Genomic DNA, 15714 nt, shown 5'->3' on the forward strand with positions numbered 1-15714 from the left:
AATTAATAAAAAGTAATAATTAAATTAAAAAGAAGTAATAATTAATAAAGAGTGAGGAGTACTACATTTTTGCAACAATTTCACTTTTCTGATGCACTCATGCAGAGAAATGCATAAACCTAATTCCACAAAATATGCACCACTTGACACTGTTGAATTTTATCTTGTGGCATTTTTATCCATCTTTAACCATTTTAAAGACAGCTTGTCCCAGTTTCGTGTTACATGAACTTTGTCTCAATATCTTTATTACTTTGCGGAAAAAGTAGCTTTACATGTATTAAGTCAACAGCCGATATGTAATTAATAAAACAGGCGCGTAATTAAACGATTAAAATAATGAAAAGCGCGTAATTATCTACGAAAAAACCAAGGCTTAATTAAGTATTCATCCATAAATTATCGATTAAAAGAAAACAGCGTACCTCGCAACGCGTTCGTGTGATCGAAAGTGTAAGAGGCGCTCGTTAATAATTAATGACGTATCGATCGATATCCGGAATAGACACTTCTACATTATCCACAGGCGATTACCGAATTTCATCGTTTCCAAAATATCAATAACGAAAATAAAACCTTTTGTTAACACTTGCTCGAAAAAAGTAAATAAATTACCACTTATTGTTTCTTTTGCCGAAATTATTTCGAAAGATTGAGGAAATACAGCAGAATAATGTCGTAACTATGCTAAATCGCAATGAATGACACCGATCGATCTGCAAAAATAACAATGCCAGATGAGTTGGCAAACTTGTTTTCCAGGACACAAATTGCCGATATCGGTCTCTTCTAGAAAATTTTCTACTTTTACGAACGAAGCGATTAATTAACAACGTTCTCATCGTACCAATTATTAAGTTTTCCGAATGTTGTCATCGCTAAGTATCTGTGGTGGTATTTCCACGTTTTTTTCTTCTGGTACTTGTAATTGTTAGAGAATGTTAAATTTTATATAAAAAAAATTCGTTCGCACGAAAAATAAATAAAAGGAATTTCACGTGTTCCTTTGCATTGATACACGTTTAATAAGTAATATAAATCAAACTGTAACATTTAAATTATAATGGAAAATACCTGTTTATTTGCAATAAAAAGGATACCGGTTTCTATCTTTATGATATTTATATTATACTATGCGTTCCATTTTGTACAAAATGGAATACACATTTGAAGAACTTTCCGATATGCACCTGCGCCGTGGTGAAGCAAAGGATAGTGCAGCAGAAGTCGGTAATGCCGTTTATGGCGCCGAATGTCACTGCCTCCTTTTGCTCTACGAATTGTACGAGGTGAGCTGCCGACCATGTGTCGTTGGTTTTGAGGATCACTGTACCCCCCACTTCCCTCTCTACTCCTGCCGTGACGTGCCCTACATTCATTGGTGTAGAGAGGTCTGCTCGGCTACAGGGGTATTTTTAAACGTTAATAATTAAAAAATGAAGGCTCAAACGCAATTTCGTTATTCTTGATTTTTGCCTTATTTTGGCTTGTAGAAGCACCCTCTAAATTTTTTTCCCAGGAATAGTCGAACACCCTGTATACATAGAGTAGTAGTACATAGTAATGTTTGGTACTTTTGTGGTATATAAAAAATACCACAAGTTTTTGCTAAATGAGAATATAAAAGAAATTTTTTATTTTCTATATTTATTTTTATTTTCTCTCTTCTCGGGATACCAATATTTAATTCTATTATGGCAATTGGCAGTAAACTTGATAAGAAGAAATCATTGAGTTTAGTACGGTGATATTAGTTTTTATTGATTTCATAGCAGAAAAACTATTTTTACGGTATAAAAGTGGGAGCAAACATAGGAAACGTTTTTAATAAAAAATGACGTAATTTTGGATACTTTTCCATGGGCAAAAGGTACCATTAATTATTACCGTTCCTACTTTGTTTCTTTATTGAAAGGTGTGATGAATTTTTCAAAAGGACTATTCGCTTTTCAAAATTAAATGTTACACTAAAGACAGAATAAAATTAAAGAACATTGTAAGACGCATGCCGACACAACGTAATCGTGACATTTTTGCTGCACTCGTTCGCGTTTGGTCGAATCGATTTAAAACATGTACTTATAGAATATATGAATGAAATATATAAATAGTGTAAAATAGAGGTATTACTATTTGCTTTTTTAATCTTTACTTTTAACTTCGTTAATTTATTCATAGTGTAAAGTAAAAGAAAAAAGTGGTTATATTAAACATTTAAGTGTCATGTGATGCTATATTTGCTCCGGCGTAATAGCTCTTGACCATTCTGTATTAGTTAACTGAAAAAAGGAGAGAACGAGAGAGTGAGAGAGAGAAGTTACATACGTATTTGCACGAAGTCTCAAACTCCTCGGTGTTCACGTGTTCTCGTTTGCTTTCCCTTCGGTATTATATTCGTTTGAAACCGAGAGCAACTAAAATTAAAAGAAATATAAAAGTAAGCAGAACGAGAGTAAGATAATTCTTGGTAAGACGTAAATAATATTTCTGTAAGTAAACTGAACACTTTGTGACATGTACAATGAAAAACGAAAATTCATTAAAATATATAATTGGAAATATACCTCTTAATGTTTATTGTTGAGATATCGAATGCATAAAGTAATACGGTATACATTTGGACATAAAATAATTGTAAGATTAAATATAACACGTGATAATAATCTTATGGATGAAAAAATATAAAAAAAATGGTTTTGTGTATCATCCCTGGTGGGGATCGAACCCACGACCTTTGGATTAGAAGTCCAACGCGCTATCCTCTGCGCCACAGGGACTTGGTGTAATGATGGTTTTTACAATGGTATATCAATTTCAAAGTACGTTTACGTACAGATGTCGCTAAGGTGAAAAATATTTTATGTTTGCCAGTAACGTATAAAACAAGAAAGTTGAAACATTTATTTTTATGATTGTAAAAAAATATTAACATGGACAAAAATTAACACAACAAATTAATCGATACGATGGGCAATTTTTTTGAAATGTCATTCATTTGATAAAACATTTAATTACATCTCACATCATTATTCTGTAACTGTGTTGTTCAATGAAATATCTTTATCATATCGTATAAAATTTTGATAAATAAGTTCGAACCAACTGAATAATATATTAATAAATATTTCATTGCTTGAAACGAATGTCTAAAATTATAAATACATAAAGTTGCAATAAACTGTTACTTTGTTGTTGCTTCTTTCGAGTTATCCTAAAATGATAATTATTAATTATGTTTCGTGTGAAATTAAAAGCAGTTTCTAAAAGATAACGATTTAAATCAACAATTTCCATCGTTGCATCAAACATAATACAGCCCTGTGTGTTGCACCCGATGTAGTCAACACAACCAGCTCAGAATACAGTTATGTATATGGACGATGTGTACCCCGTCCGCGATTGACGCTTCGTTCTATCTTTTATCTTTAAGTGAACGATAATGGATTAATTACCGACTATTCACGTATTATCAGTGTTAAACTATCATTAAGAAAAATAATAAATCATGTGAATGAAGATTTGATAGAATAATAAAATACATAAAAGTTGAGAGAAAAGGAAAACGAACGTAGATGCACTGAACAACGTGCGTGTTTGTGTTTTCACTGTGTGATGCGACGACGAAAAGAAAGGGAAAAGAAAAGAAAGAAGGAGATAGAATAAAACATTAGGTAAGCAAGAGGAAGGGGCTAAAAAAGATGGCCGTCTCGAAACATATGACAAAGAACGGCGGGCAACCGCCACTGCAGAAGACAATATTCTCAGAACGTGTTTTGCGGTATCGCTGATCCTCGTCCTCGTATAGAGGTGTGGTGATTTTTCGAGTAAAGGGATCGTGGCTACAAAAGTCAGTGATCCTGTTAGCAAAGGAGCCATGACTACGTGTAAAGAATGGGCTCGATCGCATCGGTGTTGCAGTGGCATTGCTCGGAGTGCGCTCTGATAAATCCAACGGAGAGCACGCGATGCGCCAGGTGCGGTCTTACTCGACTTAGAAGTGATGAGAAGGCAAACTTCAGGCTCAGCCTGAGCTTGGAGCACAAAGTTTTGAGAGAAAAAGAGGAGGAAAAGAAAGGGGACGACGAGGAAGGTGACTCTTCTTCAGTGTCCGTTCCACCGACACCTCCGCCGAAGCTTCATCTAGAGGAGCCAGCAACGGATAATACGCGTCCGATAGCTTATGAATACGTCAAAACCGATTTCATACATCGGTGAGAAAATTGTTGATTCATGACTCTCCGTAACCCTCTTCCTTTTCTCCCACTATTCTTCGATCTCTCGCATGTTTGTACACAGTCCATGAAACCCAACATAACTTTGGGGACACATGAAGTTTAATTCTGCTGTTTTGTCAGTGCAATCATTTAGGTGTAATATTTCATTTTGCAAAAATAGTATTTTATAGTATGAGTGTTATTCTGTCTCTCATTCAACAAGTTTAATTTATGCCAAAATTTTCACACAGTGTTCAAAGTAACTGATTACAATGTGAACCAATACAAATTTTTATTTTTGCATGTTTACATTAATCTACATGTTATAGATATTATTGCAACTACAAATATTTGTTTCCATTTATTATTAATAGAACATGTCTACTACAAAAGAAGAGATAACACACTTTGATAGTATGTATACTTCTGCAAGTTTAAATATTTGACAGTTTTTCATGTTTAGTATATAACTACAAACATAGTGTTGTTACAGAAGAATTAGTTTTACATTCTTCAAATTTTTCCTTGTCCTTAGTATTACATATAAACATAATTTGCTGTGCTTACATCAATTATTGTTTATCTACTGTCTGTTATTTCATTTTTTATATTAATTTTTAGCTCAGAGGGAAATTTAAGTATACCCAATATTCATACAAAGAAATTACATCATGATTCATGGAATGGAAACTCTTGTAAAAAAGAACCAATTAAACGATCTTCTTCTCTACCTTCCTTAACAACACAATGGACTTGCATTCGTTGTTTATTAGACAACAGTTGCAGTTCTGGTTTAATTTGCATAGTTTGTGATGCAAATTCTTTAATAGCTGAAACAGACAAAAGACAGATTGGAGCACGTAAAAGAAAAAAATTGAATTTACGTAAAACAAATCGTCTTAAAGCTGCATCTGAATTTTTGACCAATATTTTGGATGGTTTTAATACAACAAGTTCTTCTACAAATGATGCAAGAATTATTAATAAGGGTATATAATATTTATTTACACATATTATAAACAGAACAAACATTATTTGTAACATGATATTTTATTTACATGTACAGGTATGGCACAGTTAACAAGTATAAGTCATAGTGAAAGGAGACAAGATAGAGAAGACTGGACCTTACCACCAATAGAAACCATGGAATCTACTACACTCTCCTACACAAATACCACTGATACCTCTCAACGTTCACCAAAAAGACATAGTCCTTCAATTTATAAACGAGTCAAATCTAAAGTTAGTCGCTCATTATCTAATGGATCTGTTGTACATAAGTTATCTGAACATGCAATTCAAAGACCAACCAGTTTAGTAGTCTCAGAATCGCAACAAGATGATGCTCTATGGAGTTGTGATAATTGTACTCTTGATAATGCTCCTGGTTTAGAACAATGTGAGGCATGTGAAGCTCCTAGAAGTCCAGCTCCTTGTAGTGGAGTAGTTATCAGTGTACCTGCTTGGGAACCCCGTACTCTATCCTCTGCAGGTCCATTGTCTTATAGAAGATCTTTTTCTGATGTTGAATCTGTTACAAATGTGTCTCAGAAAAAAATTGTTAATCGTAGAAGTCTTAATGAAGATGAACCACCTGCAGTTCCACCACATTCCATTGGTTTTAATACAAGACCAAAGTATTCTTATATTGGAATTACTAATCCTGATATACCACCACCATTGCCAAAAAAACAAAATAATAAATTAGGTCTTGTATCAACAAAAGCGCATAGTGAAGCAACTAGTCCTGTGGGGGATGTACCAAATGTAAGCTCATTAAAACGTATGTGGACTTGTCGAAAATGTTCTTATGCCTACAATCCTTTATGGTCAACTGGCTGCGATATATGCGGATCTTCTCGATCACCCCCTTCGCTAATGCAGCCTAGTTTAATAACTGTTACAAAAGATGAAACAACTTGTTCAATGCATACACAATCTCCAATTGTAGTATCCAGAGATAGTGTAAGATACATTCCACAAAAACCTGCTACATTGGCCACTGCAGAATCTGACTTAGATGATCAAGTTGATCCACCTTCCCCTGTATGGACTTGTAAAAAATGTACATTATTAAATGCTGCTTCAAGAACAACATGTGAAGCATGTGGTGGTTCAAAGCTTAAAAGTATTATGCATTTAGAAGATGCTACACTACGAAAAGGAGAAAGCTGGGTGTGTCCATCGTGTACATTAAGAAATCCGCTATCGGCACAAACTTGTAATGCTTGTAAGACATTAGCAGATTTTCTAGATATACCAAAAGATAGCAGATATTTTGGATCAAGAAGTCCAAGTCCGAGACTTTGTTCAACACCTGTAAATTCAAAAGTTCTTACTCCAAGGCACAGAAATTCTGTAAGAAGAAACAGTTCTTCAATTGGGGATAAAAGGCATTCAAGAATTAAAGATTCCACTCACGGCCAAGTACGATCTTTTTACAATTGTCTTATATATCATTATTAATAATATGATAATAGATATTATTAATATATCTTCCTATTTATCCATTTGTATTTATCTTCTCTAAGTTTGTTGTACATAATACATTTCAATTTTTTTAGTGGCAATGCAAACTGTGCACGTATGAAAATAAGAGTACAAATGGAATTTGTGAAATGTGCCAAATCTCAAAAAATTTATCTCAACTACCAGGTGAAAGGCCTAGAATTATTGAATCTGGCATAAATACACTCACAATACAACGGCAAGAAAGTGTAGTTATGGAAAATTTAAGACAAATTGAAGAAAGAGAAGCATTGGAGAAGTGGGAACGAATTGTTCGTTTCTGCAAAGAGGTATATTGATCAATTAATAATTGTATCACATAGATGAGGATGGTTATATCTCTTCTTACTGTAGAAAAAGGAATATACAATACAGTAATGAAGTAGACCTTTTTACAATTTTATTTCTTCTAGAAATGTATAAATTATACTTATAAAATATACCAAATATAATTGTACATTTTTTTGTTTTAATTAATTCTTACTATCTTACTTCTATTGCCTTTTATTTTAATACTACAGTGTTAATATAGAAACAATAAAACATGATTATTTTAAACAGTGTTTTTACTTTTAAAATATAATGTCTGATTATATACTATGTTTTATTACATAAACTAAAAGTGTTGTATACTGTATATTACACTTCTTTAAATATAAGTTACCATACTAAATATAGAAAAGAAAATATTAAATTCATTTTCCAATCAGTTTACATTAAATGTAGAGTTATGGGAACATTAGTTAATTAAACCATAGTTATTGAACAATATTAAATCCTGTAAAAATTCTTAGTTATAGTTAAAAGAAAAGTGCATTATTATTTTTCAAATGTATTAGTATATGTGTAAACAAAACTAAGTTAATGGAAATTAAATTTCTTGAAATAGAAAATATTTGTAATAGTAAATTTTTTATTTTATAGACAAATGAACCTTTTGTCGATGACTCATTTCCACCGGCTCCAAAATCTCTATACTATAATCCAGCTGAAACAAAAGATAACCACGTTGTTCAGTGGAGAAGGCCTCATCAAATCAATGTTGACTCTACTGTCGATTCCAAACTGCCTTGGGCTGTTTTTAGAACGCCCTTACCCTCTGATATCTCGCAAGGTGTATTAGGAAACTGTTGGTTACTTTCAGCTTTAGCTGTTTTAGCTGAAAGTGATGAGCTTGTAAAAAGAGTTTTAGTGATGAGAGAAACTTGTCCTGAAGGAGCTTATCAAGTAAGATTGTGTAAAGATGGAAAATGGACCACAGTACTTGTTGATGACTTGTTACCCTGTGATAAAAGAGGCCATCTAGTATATTCTCAGGCTGGTATTTTAATTATTATTATTTATTTATATTCAGCCCTATGGCTATGAAAAGGACTTGGTTTACAATACATTATTTCCTTATCCATTCACGCTCCATTCTGTCTTGTAACACACGCACTCATTCTGTGATTACCTATTTTCTCACTATGTATGTTCTTGTTAATAATTTTGTCTAACCTTTTGCTACTATCTATTCCGACTCTCCTTCTCCTATTATATTCTTTTTCTTTCTATTTCTTTTTTCTTCTTGTGTATTCTACCTAACCATTTCTCTATCTTCTCATCCTTTTTACCGCTCACCACCTATTCTATCCTGACTCCTCTTTCAAAGACTCGAACTTTTCTCCACACAGTTCGCAATTTCTTATTTCTCTCAGTACCTGTTCCATCTTTCCAGGTTTCCGCACCTCGCCTTGGCCACTAAACTTTGACCTCCTCCTTTTCCTTCCTTCGTCAGGTACTCCGATAGTCTTTGCGTTCTTACATATATGTATATACCTGGGATTGTACCTGGACTATGCTATCCTTACATATTGCTCTTGTTGTTGCACTTCAACCGCCCTTCGGCTGGTATTTTAATATTACGAATCGATAATCGGTATTTATTTAACTTAAATGAAAAACAAAAAGAGAGGTTTGTTATTCTTTACTTGTAATTTTGATGAAATATAGGCGAAAAGAAAACAACTTTGGGTGCCGTTAATTGAAAAAGCAGTGGCTAAAATTCATGGTTGCTATGAAGCTTTAGTATCAGGGCGTGCTATAGAAGGTCTAGCAACACTTACAGGTGCCCCTTGTGAGAGTGTGCCTTTACAACCATCTGCTCTGCCAAGTGAAGATGAACTTGATAAGGACTTAATATGGGCGCAACTTTTATCTTCAAGGCAAGCTATGTTTTTAATGGGTGCTAGTTGTGGAGGTGGCAATATGAAAGTTGATGAGGAAGAGTATCAACGTAAAGGTTTAAGACCGAGGTAAACTTCATAAATTCTGAAAACTTGAAATAAGATTATTTTTTTTATATAAAAAATTTTTTTTAGGCACGCTTATTCTGTTCTCGATGTGCGGGATGTACAGGTAAGAGATATACGCACATTTATGCACACATAATTAAAGAATCTAGAAACAAATTGTTTAAATAATATACTCGTTAGGGAATACGATTATTGAGATTGCGTAATCCATGGGGTCACTATAGTTGGAAAGGTGATTGGTCTGATGACAGTCCTATATGGACGCCACAACTACGAGAGATGCTTATGCCACATGGTGCATCGGACGGTGTTTTCTGGATTTCCTTTGACGATGTATTGAAGTATTTTGATTGTATTGATATCTGTAAAACTAGAGTTGGATGGAGTGAAGTCAGATTGCGCGGAACACTTCCACCTTTATCTTCTCTCAGACATTTGTCATGTGTACTTTTAACAGTACTAGAGCCTACTGAAACAGAATTTACATTATTTCAAGAAGGACAAAGGTAAATTTTACCTCGTCGGTTCTTTAATCATCAGAACTAATTTAATGTTGTCAAATGCAAGTATATAATATAACGATTATATATATATATATATATTTAGGAACTCTGAAAAATCACAACGTTCTCAGTTGGACTTATGTGTAGTTGTTTTCCGTACACGTTCTCCAGCAGCACCAGAAGTGGGAAGATTAGTAGAACACAGTAAGCGACAAGTACGTGGATTTGTTGGATGTCACAAAATGTTAGAAAGAGATTTATATATTGTCGTATGTTTGGCCTTCAATCACTGGCATACAGGAATGGAAGATACTTCCAGTTACCCTGAATACGTTCTTGCCATTCATAGTTCAAAAAGACTTCTAGTTGAACAAATTTCTCCACCAGCATTTGTTTTGGCTGATGCTATTATAAGTTTAACTCTAGCAAAAGGACAGCGACACGAAGTACGGCTACTTATGTAATCTGTGTGTTTGCTTCCAAAAATGCTTGCATGCTTGTATAATTGAGTATTTATAAAATGTTCGTTTACAGGGAAGAGAGGGAATGACTGCTTATTACTTAACTAAGGGTTGGGCTGGACTTGTAGTAATGGTAGAAAATCGTCATGTAAATAAGTGGATTCATGTAAAATGTGACTGCCATGAAAGTTATAACGTTGTGTCCACAAGAGGACAACTCAGAACTGCCGATAGTGTTCCCCCACTTCACAGGTAAAGCACTCTTTTTATTTATTATTTGGAAAATAAAATTTATAGCAGTTAATTTGAAAAATTCATTGTAGACAAGTTATCATAGTTTTAACACAATTGGAAGGTAGTGGAGGCTTCTCGATAGCACATCGACTTACGCACAGACTAGCTAACAGTGGAAACTTACATGATTGGGGCCCGCCAGATACTCAACATTGTCCTCAAATTGATACTCAAGTCGAAGGTTTACATAGTCCTCGTTTAATCACGTGAACAAACCAGTGATTGGCAACAAATGAGACAATGTTTAAACGTATGTCGTTTGTCACGTAAGAGATTTATTGCATACTCGTGATATCCAGAAATTAACTAAAACCAAAGCAAGCTAGAAAGATTTCAGTACAAAATAAATTATACTGAAACCATAACACATTTTGTGCTTTCTAGCTATTCGTATTGTACGAAAATTTTTAGCATTACGACAAGCTCACTATTGGATATAATACAATAATTAACAATTAATGTACGATGATTCTGAGATCAGTGGCTAGAGATATTTTTTTTTAATTAGGTAGAAGTTATTCCTTATATCAATAAAAATGGATATACTTTAAAACTTGCGTGCAAATTAAGCATTTCTACGGGAACCATTGATCTATGAAGAAGACTTAAAGAAAATTAAATATTTATGAAAGAATAAATTAGACACATTGCTTGTTATATAAAAAAAAAATTATTTTCTCAACGTAACATATAAGCACCATGAAAGCGTCAAGGTTATACAATAATATGTAAAATGAAATAAGTAACAGCCATTAATAATGTGTGAAAAACATACACTCTTTTTGGAATTGCTTAGAGTATGGTATAACTATGGGTCGAAATGTTTTCAATTTTTGCATTTCATAAGTCGATCCTGTTTTCAAATACATAAGACCATATTCAGAAACTCGCATTAAAAATGTGTGCATCACGTATTGTGCATGAAAACAAATGTTACTGGTCGTTTATAGGAGTTTTTGAATATTGGCCACATTGCAAAACTTTTATCTCATCTAAACTTTTGTTGTTTCTATCTTGTAACTGGATGGAGTGCTTGTGCTAAAAATGGACGTAGTGCATAGCTACAGAACCAAAAATCTCTCTTGAAAGTTTTACGGTATATTGACGCGTTCACTGCCATTCTGTGCAATGTACATTTCACTTCATTGTTGCTAAATGTTTTTGTAGTGAATTATTAATAAAATAATTATCACTAATTGTTGTACGTATTTTATGTTTAGTTAACTTATAATACATATCTTAAACTTTATACATACGCAAGCGTGGCAGTTAACGAGTTAGTTAATTTTATAAGTCTTGTACATTTTGTAATCATGACACCAGAACAGTCATCTACCCAGCATCGTAGTTCGTACATTTTTTGTATACATATACATTTGTGTTTTATTTTCAGACATATAAATATGTGTTTCGCCTATAAAACAAATAATCATGGAATAATGAAATATATGAATAATTTTTTTTAATTTAAAAGAAAAATTTATACAAAACTCATCAAATTGTAATCTTATGTAACAAAAAAGAAGTTTATAATTTAATATTACATTCCCTTTTTTACATAGCAAAATTATCAAACAACTGATCAATATCTGTTATATGCACCTTTTTCTATTGAAGTAAAACGATTTAAGAAATTGTTATTAAAATTATTATATCGGTTTCTCATTTTCATATTAAAAGTTTATGTAAAAACTTAAAACGAGAACTAAACGGTTTTATTATTATTAAATGTTGTTTCATCTGATATTTTTAGATATATTTATTACATGTATCGAATGCGATGTATATCGGTTTTCTTTAGGATCTTTCGTGTACGCAGAGCGTTAATAAAAATCGAGAACATTCTTTTAATTTGTATTATATATGTCAAAGCAATGAAAAAAAATTTTATAATCTTGTATCTAGAGCTGTTTCAGTACCTGTAATTTTCGAATATTTTACATTTGAAGTAAACAACTCTCGTTATACCAAACCAATTCAAGTATTCGATTATTTAAATATTTCGAGTAGTTAAAAAAAAATGCTCATTTATTATTTCGATTCGTGTTATTTAACTATTGGAATTGTCTAAATTATTCAAACTGATCTCATATTTTTATAATTGTTTGAATCTCATTAAAATATATTGAAGAGATTGAAGAGATTAAGATAGACATATTTTCTGTGTATTTAAACAGCTTTGTTTGTATTTATGAATTGAAAATATATAGAATAAATATATGTTATGTTTTTGAGGAAAGTAAGTTTCTCGTATTGTATATGTAAATTACATTCATATTTTTAAGAAGAAATCCAATAGAAAGCAGCTGTGAATTCATTCTTTTATATGTATAAATGAAATACCAATGTATTAATTTAAAAAAATGTATCTAATATTTATTAATATTCTCTATAAAGTATAATTAAAAGAATAATCACTTGCAGATACAAGTTTATATGAATTTGTTTTCATACTTATTTCCATGAAGGTTAAAAAATATTCTTGATCTTTACTGATGTACACTGTGTATTATATAAACTAGCAAACATCCAGTTTTATACGGAAAGCTCAGTGTTTTGGCTTTAACATTAAACTGCCATGTTCCATATTCTCAGATAATGATTAAGTTGGCACTGAAATGTTCTTTCAATGGCAGTTGGATCTGATTGAAAATTTATCTAATACTTTCTATATGTATTAAATATGGTGATGTGACAATATCTAATGCTGTGATCGGCTAATGACGTTTTTTATTATTAAAATGTCAGTTAAGAAATGTCCTGATAAATGAAAAGGCAGTACACAAATATTATTTCAAAAATAGTACAAAATACCTTCTTATAGATGCATCTGCTTAATTCAAATGCAAAAGAGAAACAAGCAATGCATACAAACATTATGAGACTTATTGGCATCAGGTTTCTTAATTAAATTAATTGTACACATATTTTAAGTAAAACATTCCTTATATTTATTTACATTTTTCAATTATTCATGAAAGGACTTAAACTATTTGTATCAATATATGCATTTCTATGCTACAAGTATTCTGGTTCTAGTATACTTAATTTATATTTTTGTATAATTTTAGTTTGACTACTGTAAATACAAGTTCCACTTGAAAGATTGTTTCCTATATGTGTAAAGTAGTAAAAGAAGGTTATTTTTATTCAACAAATTTAAACAAACGGATCTAATTGTTAAGTATGGCCTAATAATTTTAAGAGCTGGTTTTAATTTATTTAAATTTAGTTTAAAAAATGACAAAATTATTTTTGTGCACTTTGTTATACTGTTAAGATAATCAGTTATTAAAGTGGAACCTTTAAAGGAATAAAAATGTGTTTATACTAATATAAATTAGTCCTTCTAAGTATAGACAGTGCTTAATATTTCTTGTCTTTAAAGAGTTATTCTTATAACTAGTATTTGCAATAACTTTGTTGTTGAATAGCCTTCATTTACAGACAAAAACGTTTAATATGAAATAGAAATTTCTTAAACTTGTACATTTTAGTGAAGTACATAAAAGTGAAGAACAACAAATTTTATTATCATAATAGTTTTATTTTGAATCAACAGATTCGACTGCTATATATGAAATGATAATTTAAAACATTAATTAAATTGCACTATTGTTTAGAACTTTAAGATAAGTCTCATGGGTGCACATGCACAAATGCAAAGCCAAGAATGCTAAAAAAAAATCATGCTATTAAACGCAGTAAAACATCTGATTCCTCCCATTTTTTTTCCTTTCTTTAAGCATAACTTGCATCTGCATTAATATTTAATTAAAAGAATTTAAAATAATCGTTAGTGCCATACCAAAGCGTAACAAAACAAACTATAAACGGTACTGTTAGAATAACAGATATAACGTGAATATTTAATGTTTGAATTTTGATTGTTAAAACTTTAATAAAGTTTTGGAAGCACGAAATAATATCGTTATTCTGAGAGTAATTATCGTGGTTGAGTATGCACAACGCTACGGCGAATGAACAAGTGTGTTTGATATTTTAGAAAACTGTCTTTGTGGATTTGAGCGTTTTAAAAAAATTCGATTTGTACATAGAATGAATTATTTATTAGGTACATTAAGGGATGGGTGAAGCTGATTAAGTTATACACCGCTTGTGGTACACGTAAGTTGTTTTGCGTATGCTTATACATTTTTGTTAAAAAAGCGCTTAAGCCGATTAAATAATAAGAGATAGGAAATTACATATAATAAAATTAGTAATATATTGGGGTGAAAGAGATACCGATGATGTGCGAAACGTGAATATTCATTTTATTTGCAATGGTACTGAATTTTTAAAAATTCTGTAGATTTTATGGAATTTGTAAAATTTGTTAGATATGTTATCATTAAAAATTGAATGTAACATTTAATGCCAATGAATAATTTGCTAATTTTTGTAAATTTTCAAATATTTATTTATATATTTTAGCACAGCGTTAATAATATTTATATAAATTCAGCAGAGCATGTAGGATAGTCGCACGCCATCGCAAAGTACCTAGGAATATATTCTTAATATACAAAGAAAATGAAAAAAAACTATGATATCTCATTGTATTTGTAATTACAGAGTATAATATTACGGTGTCATTTTATGATTATTAAGTAACTCGTACTTTGTACGATATTGCGTACCGGGTGTATTCTAAACTGTATACAAGCGTTAAATTTTTTCTTTTTCCTTTTCATTAAAAATGAGACTGAAATATTTACATGTTCAAGGAGAATATTAACGCAAACAATACCTAAAATTACGAAATTATTAAAACGAAAAAAACAAATAATTCCTGAAGATGTTGAAAACAAAATTTATCAATAGAAAGAAACTGTTTCTAGACGTGTTCTTATAGTCTACGCGACTGCGATCATTTTAGAAACGCCCCATGTACGAACCCGAACCAGCAATCAACTTTGTGATAGTCTGTGTACCGATTTGGCAAACTTTGTTGAATTGATTCCATTTCCTATAGATGAAATGTATAATTATTAGAATATTATCGCGTACATACAAATGAGACATTTACTACTTTATGAAATAATAAAGACATTGTATTGCCCCCTGGTTTATATAATATAGTAGTGTAGGTACATTTAATAATAAATCGAAATATTATCTAGAAATTATTCTTTATTCAGTCACAAACGAAATTAATAGTAGATTTCCAAGTTTGTCGCATTTTCTTTTGTATTAGTTCTTATCTTTTCGATTATGATCAATTTGAAGTTCCCACCGTTTAATCTTTATTTCTCAGTAGCACACGCATAGGTTACGCATGCTCAAATTTAAATCGTACGTTCTTACACGCTGAAGATGGCGCTCTTACAAACAGATGCTTCGCACAGTTGAGAATTACTTAACGCATACGCAAAAAGTTTGTATTTGAAAAACAAGAAACTTTACGTGACATTTGAATATATTGTTAATTATA

At 31.6% G+C, this 15714-nt stretch overlaps 2 protein-coding genes and 1 non-coding gene across 3 annotated transcripts in view; 2 read left to right on the top strand and 1 right to left on the bottom strand.

The window, feature by feature from the left end:
• Window positions 1-2704: 2704 nt before the first annotated feature.
• On the bottom strand, window positions 2705-2777 carry Trnar-ucu. The gene has a single exon. It is a non-coding gene; the product is annotated as a tRNA-Arg (tRNA).
• A 1105-nt stretch (window positions 2778-3882) lies between these two features.
• Window positions 3883-10487, top strand: LOC108576227 (calpain-D-like). Its single transcript, XM_017939180.1, has 11 exons — window positions 3883-4211; window positions 4836-5203; window positions 5281-6644; window positions 6782-7015; window positions 7650-8042; window positions 8718-9019; window positions 9086-9122; window positions 9200-9525; window positions 9626-9968; window positions 10057-10235; window positions 10307-10487. The coding sequence occupies exons 1-11, from the start codon at window positions 3892-3894 to the stop codon at window positions 10485-10487; spliced, it is 4047 nt and encodes a 1348-aa protein (XP_017794669.1). The 5' UTR covers window positions 3883-3891.
• A 2614-nt stretch (window positions 10488-13101) lies between these two features.
• Window positions 13102-15714, top strand: part of LOC108576197 (nucleoporin p58/p45) — a 5301-nt gene continuing 2688 nt past the window's right edge. Inside the window, exon 1 of the mRNA XM_017939142.1 lies at window positions 13102-13175. Coding sequence (XP_017794631.1) covers window positions 13102-13175 — 74 coding nt within the window. The remainder of the gene's footprint in view (window positions 13176-15714) is intronic.

Source organism: Habropoda laboriosa, unplaced genomic scaffold (genome assembly GCF_001263275.1).
Source record: "Habropoda laboriosa isolate 0110345459 unplaced genomic scaffold, ASM126327v1 scaffold212, whole genome shotgun sequence".
In the NCBI taxonomy this organism is placed as follows: domain Eukaryota; kingdom Metazoa; phylum Arthropoda; class Insecta; order Hymenoptera; family Apidae; genus Habropoda; species Habropoda laboriosa.

Bases quoted from the DNA above. Each gene is read 5' to 3' on its own strand.
- LOC108576227 (XM_017939180.1), top strand. From the start codon at position 3,892: ATGGGCTCGATCGCATCGGTGTTGCAGTGGCATTGCTCGGAGTGCGCT. The intron at 4,212-4,835 runs GTGAGAAAATTG...ATTAATTTTTAG, and splicing joins AAAACCGATTTCATACATCG to CTCAGAGGGAAATTTAAGTA. The intron at 7,016-7,649 runs GTATATTGATCA...TTTATTTTATAG, and splicing joins TTGTTCGTTTCTGCAAAGAG to ACAAATGAACCTTTTGTCGA.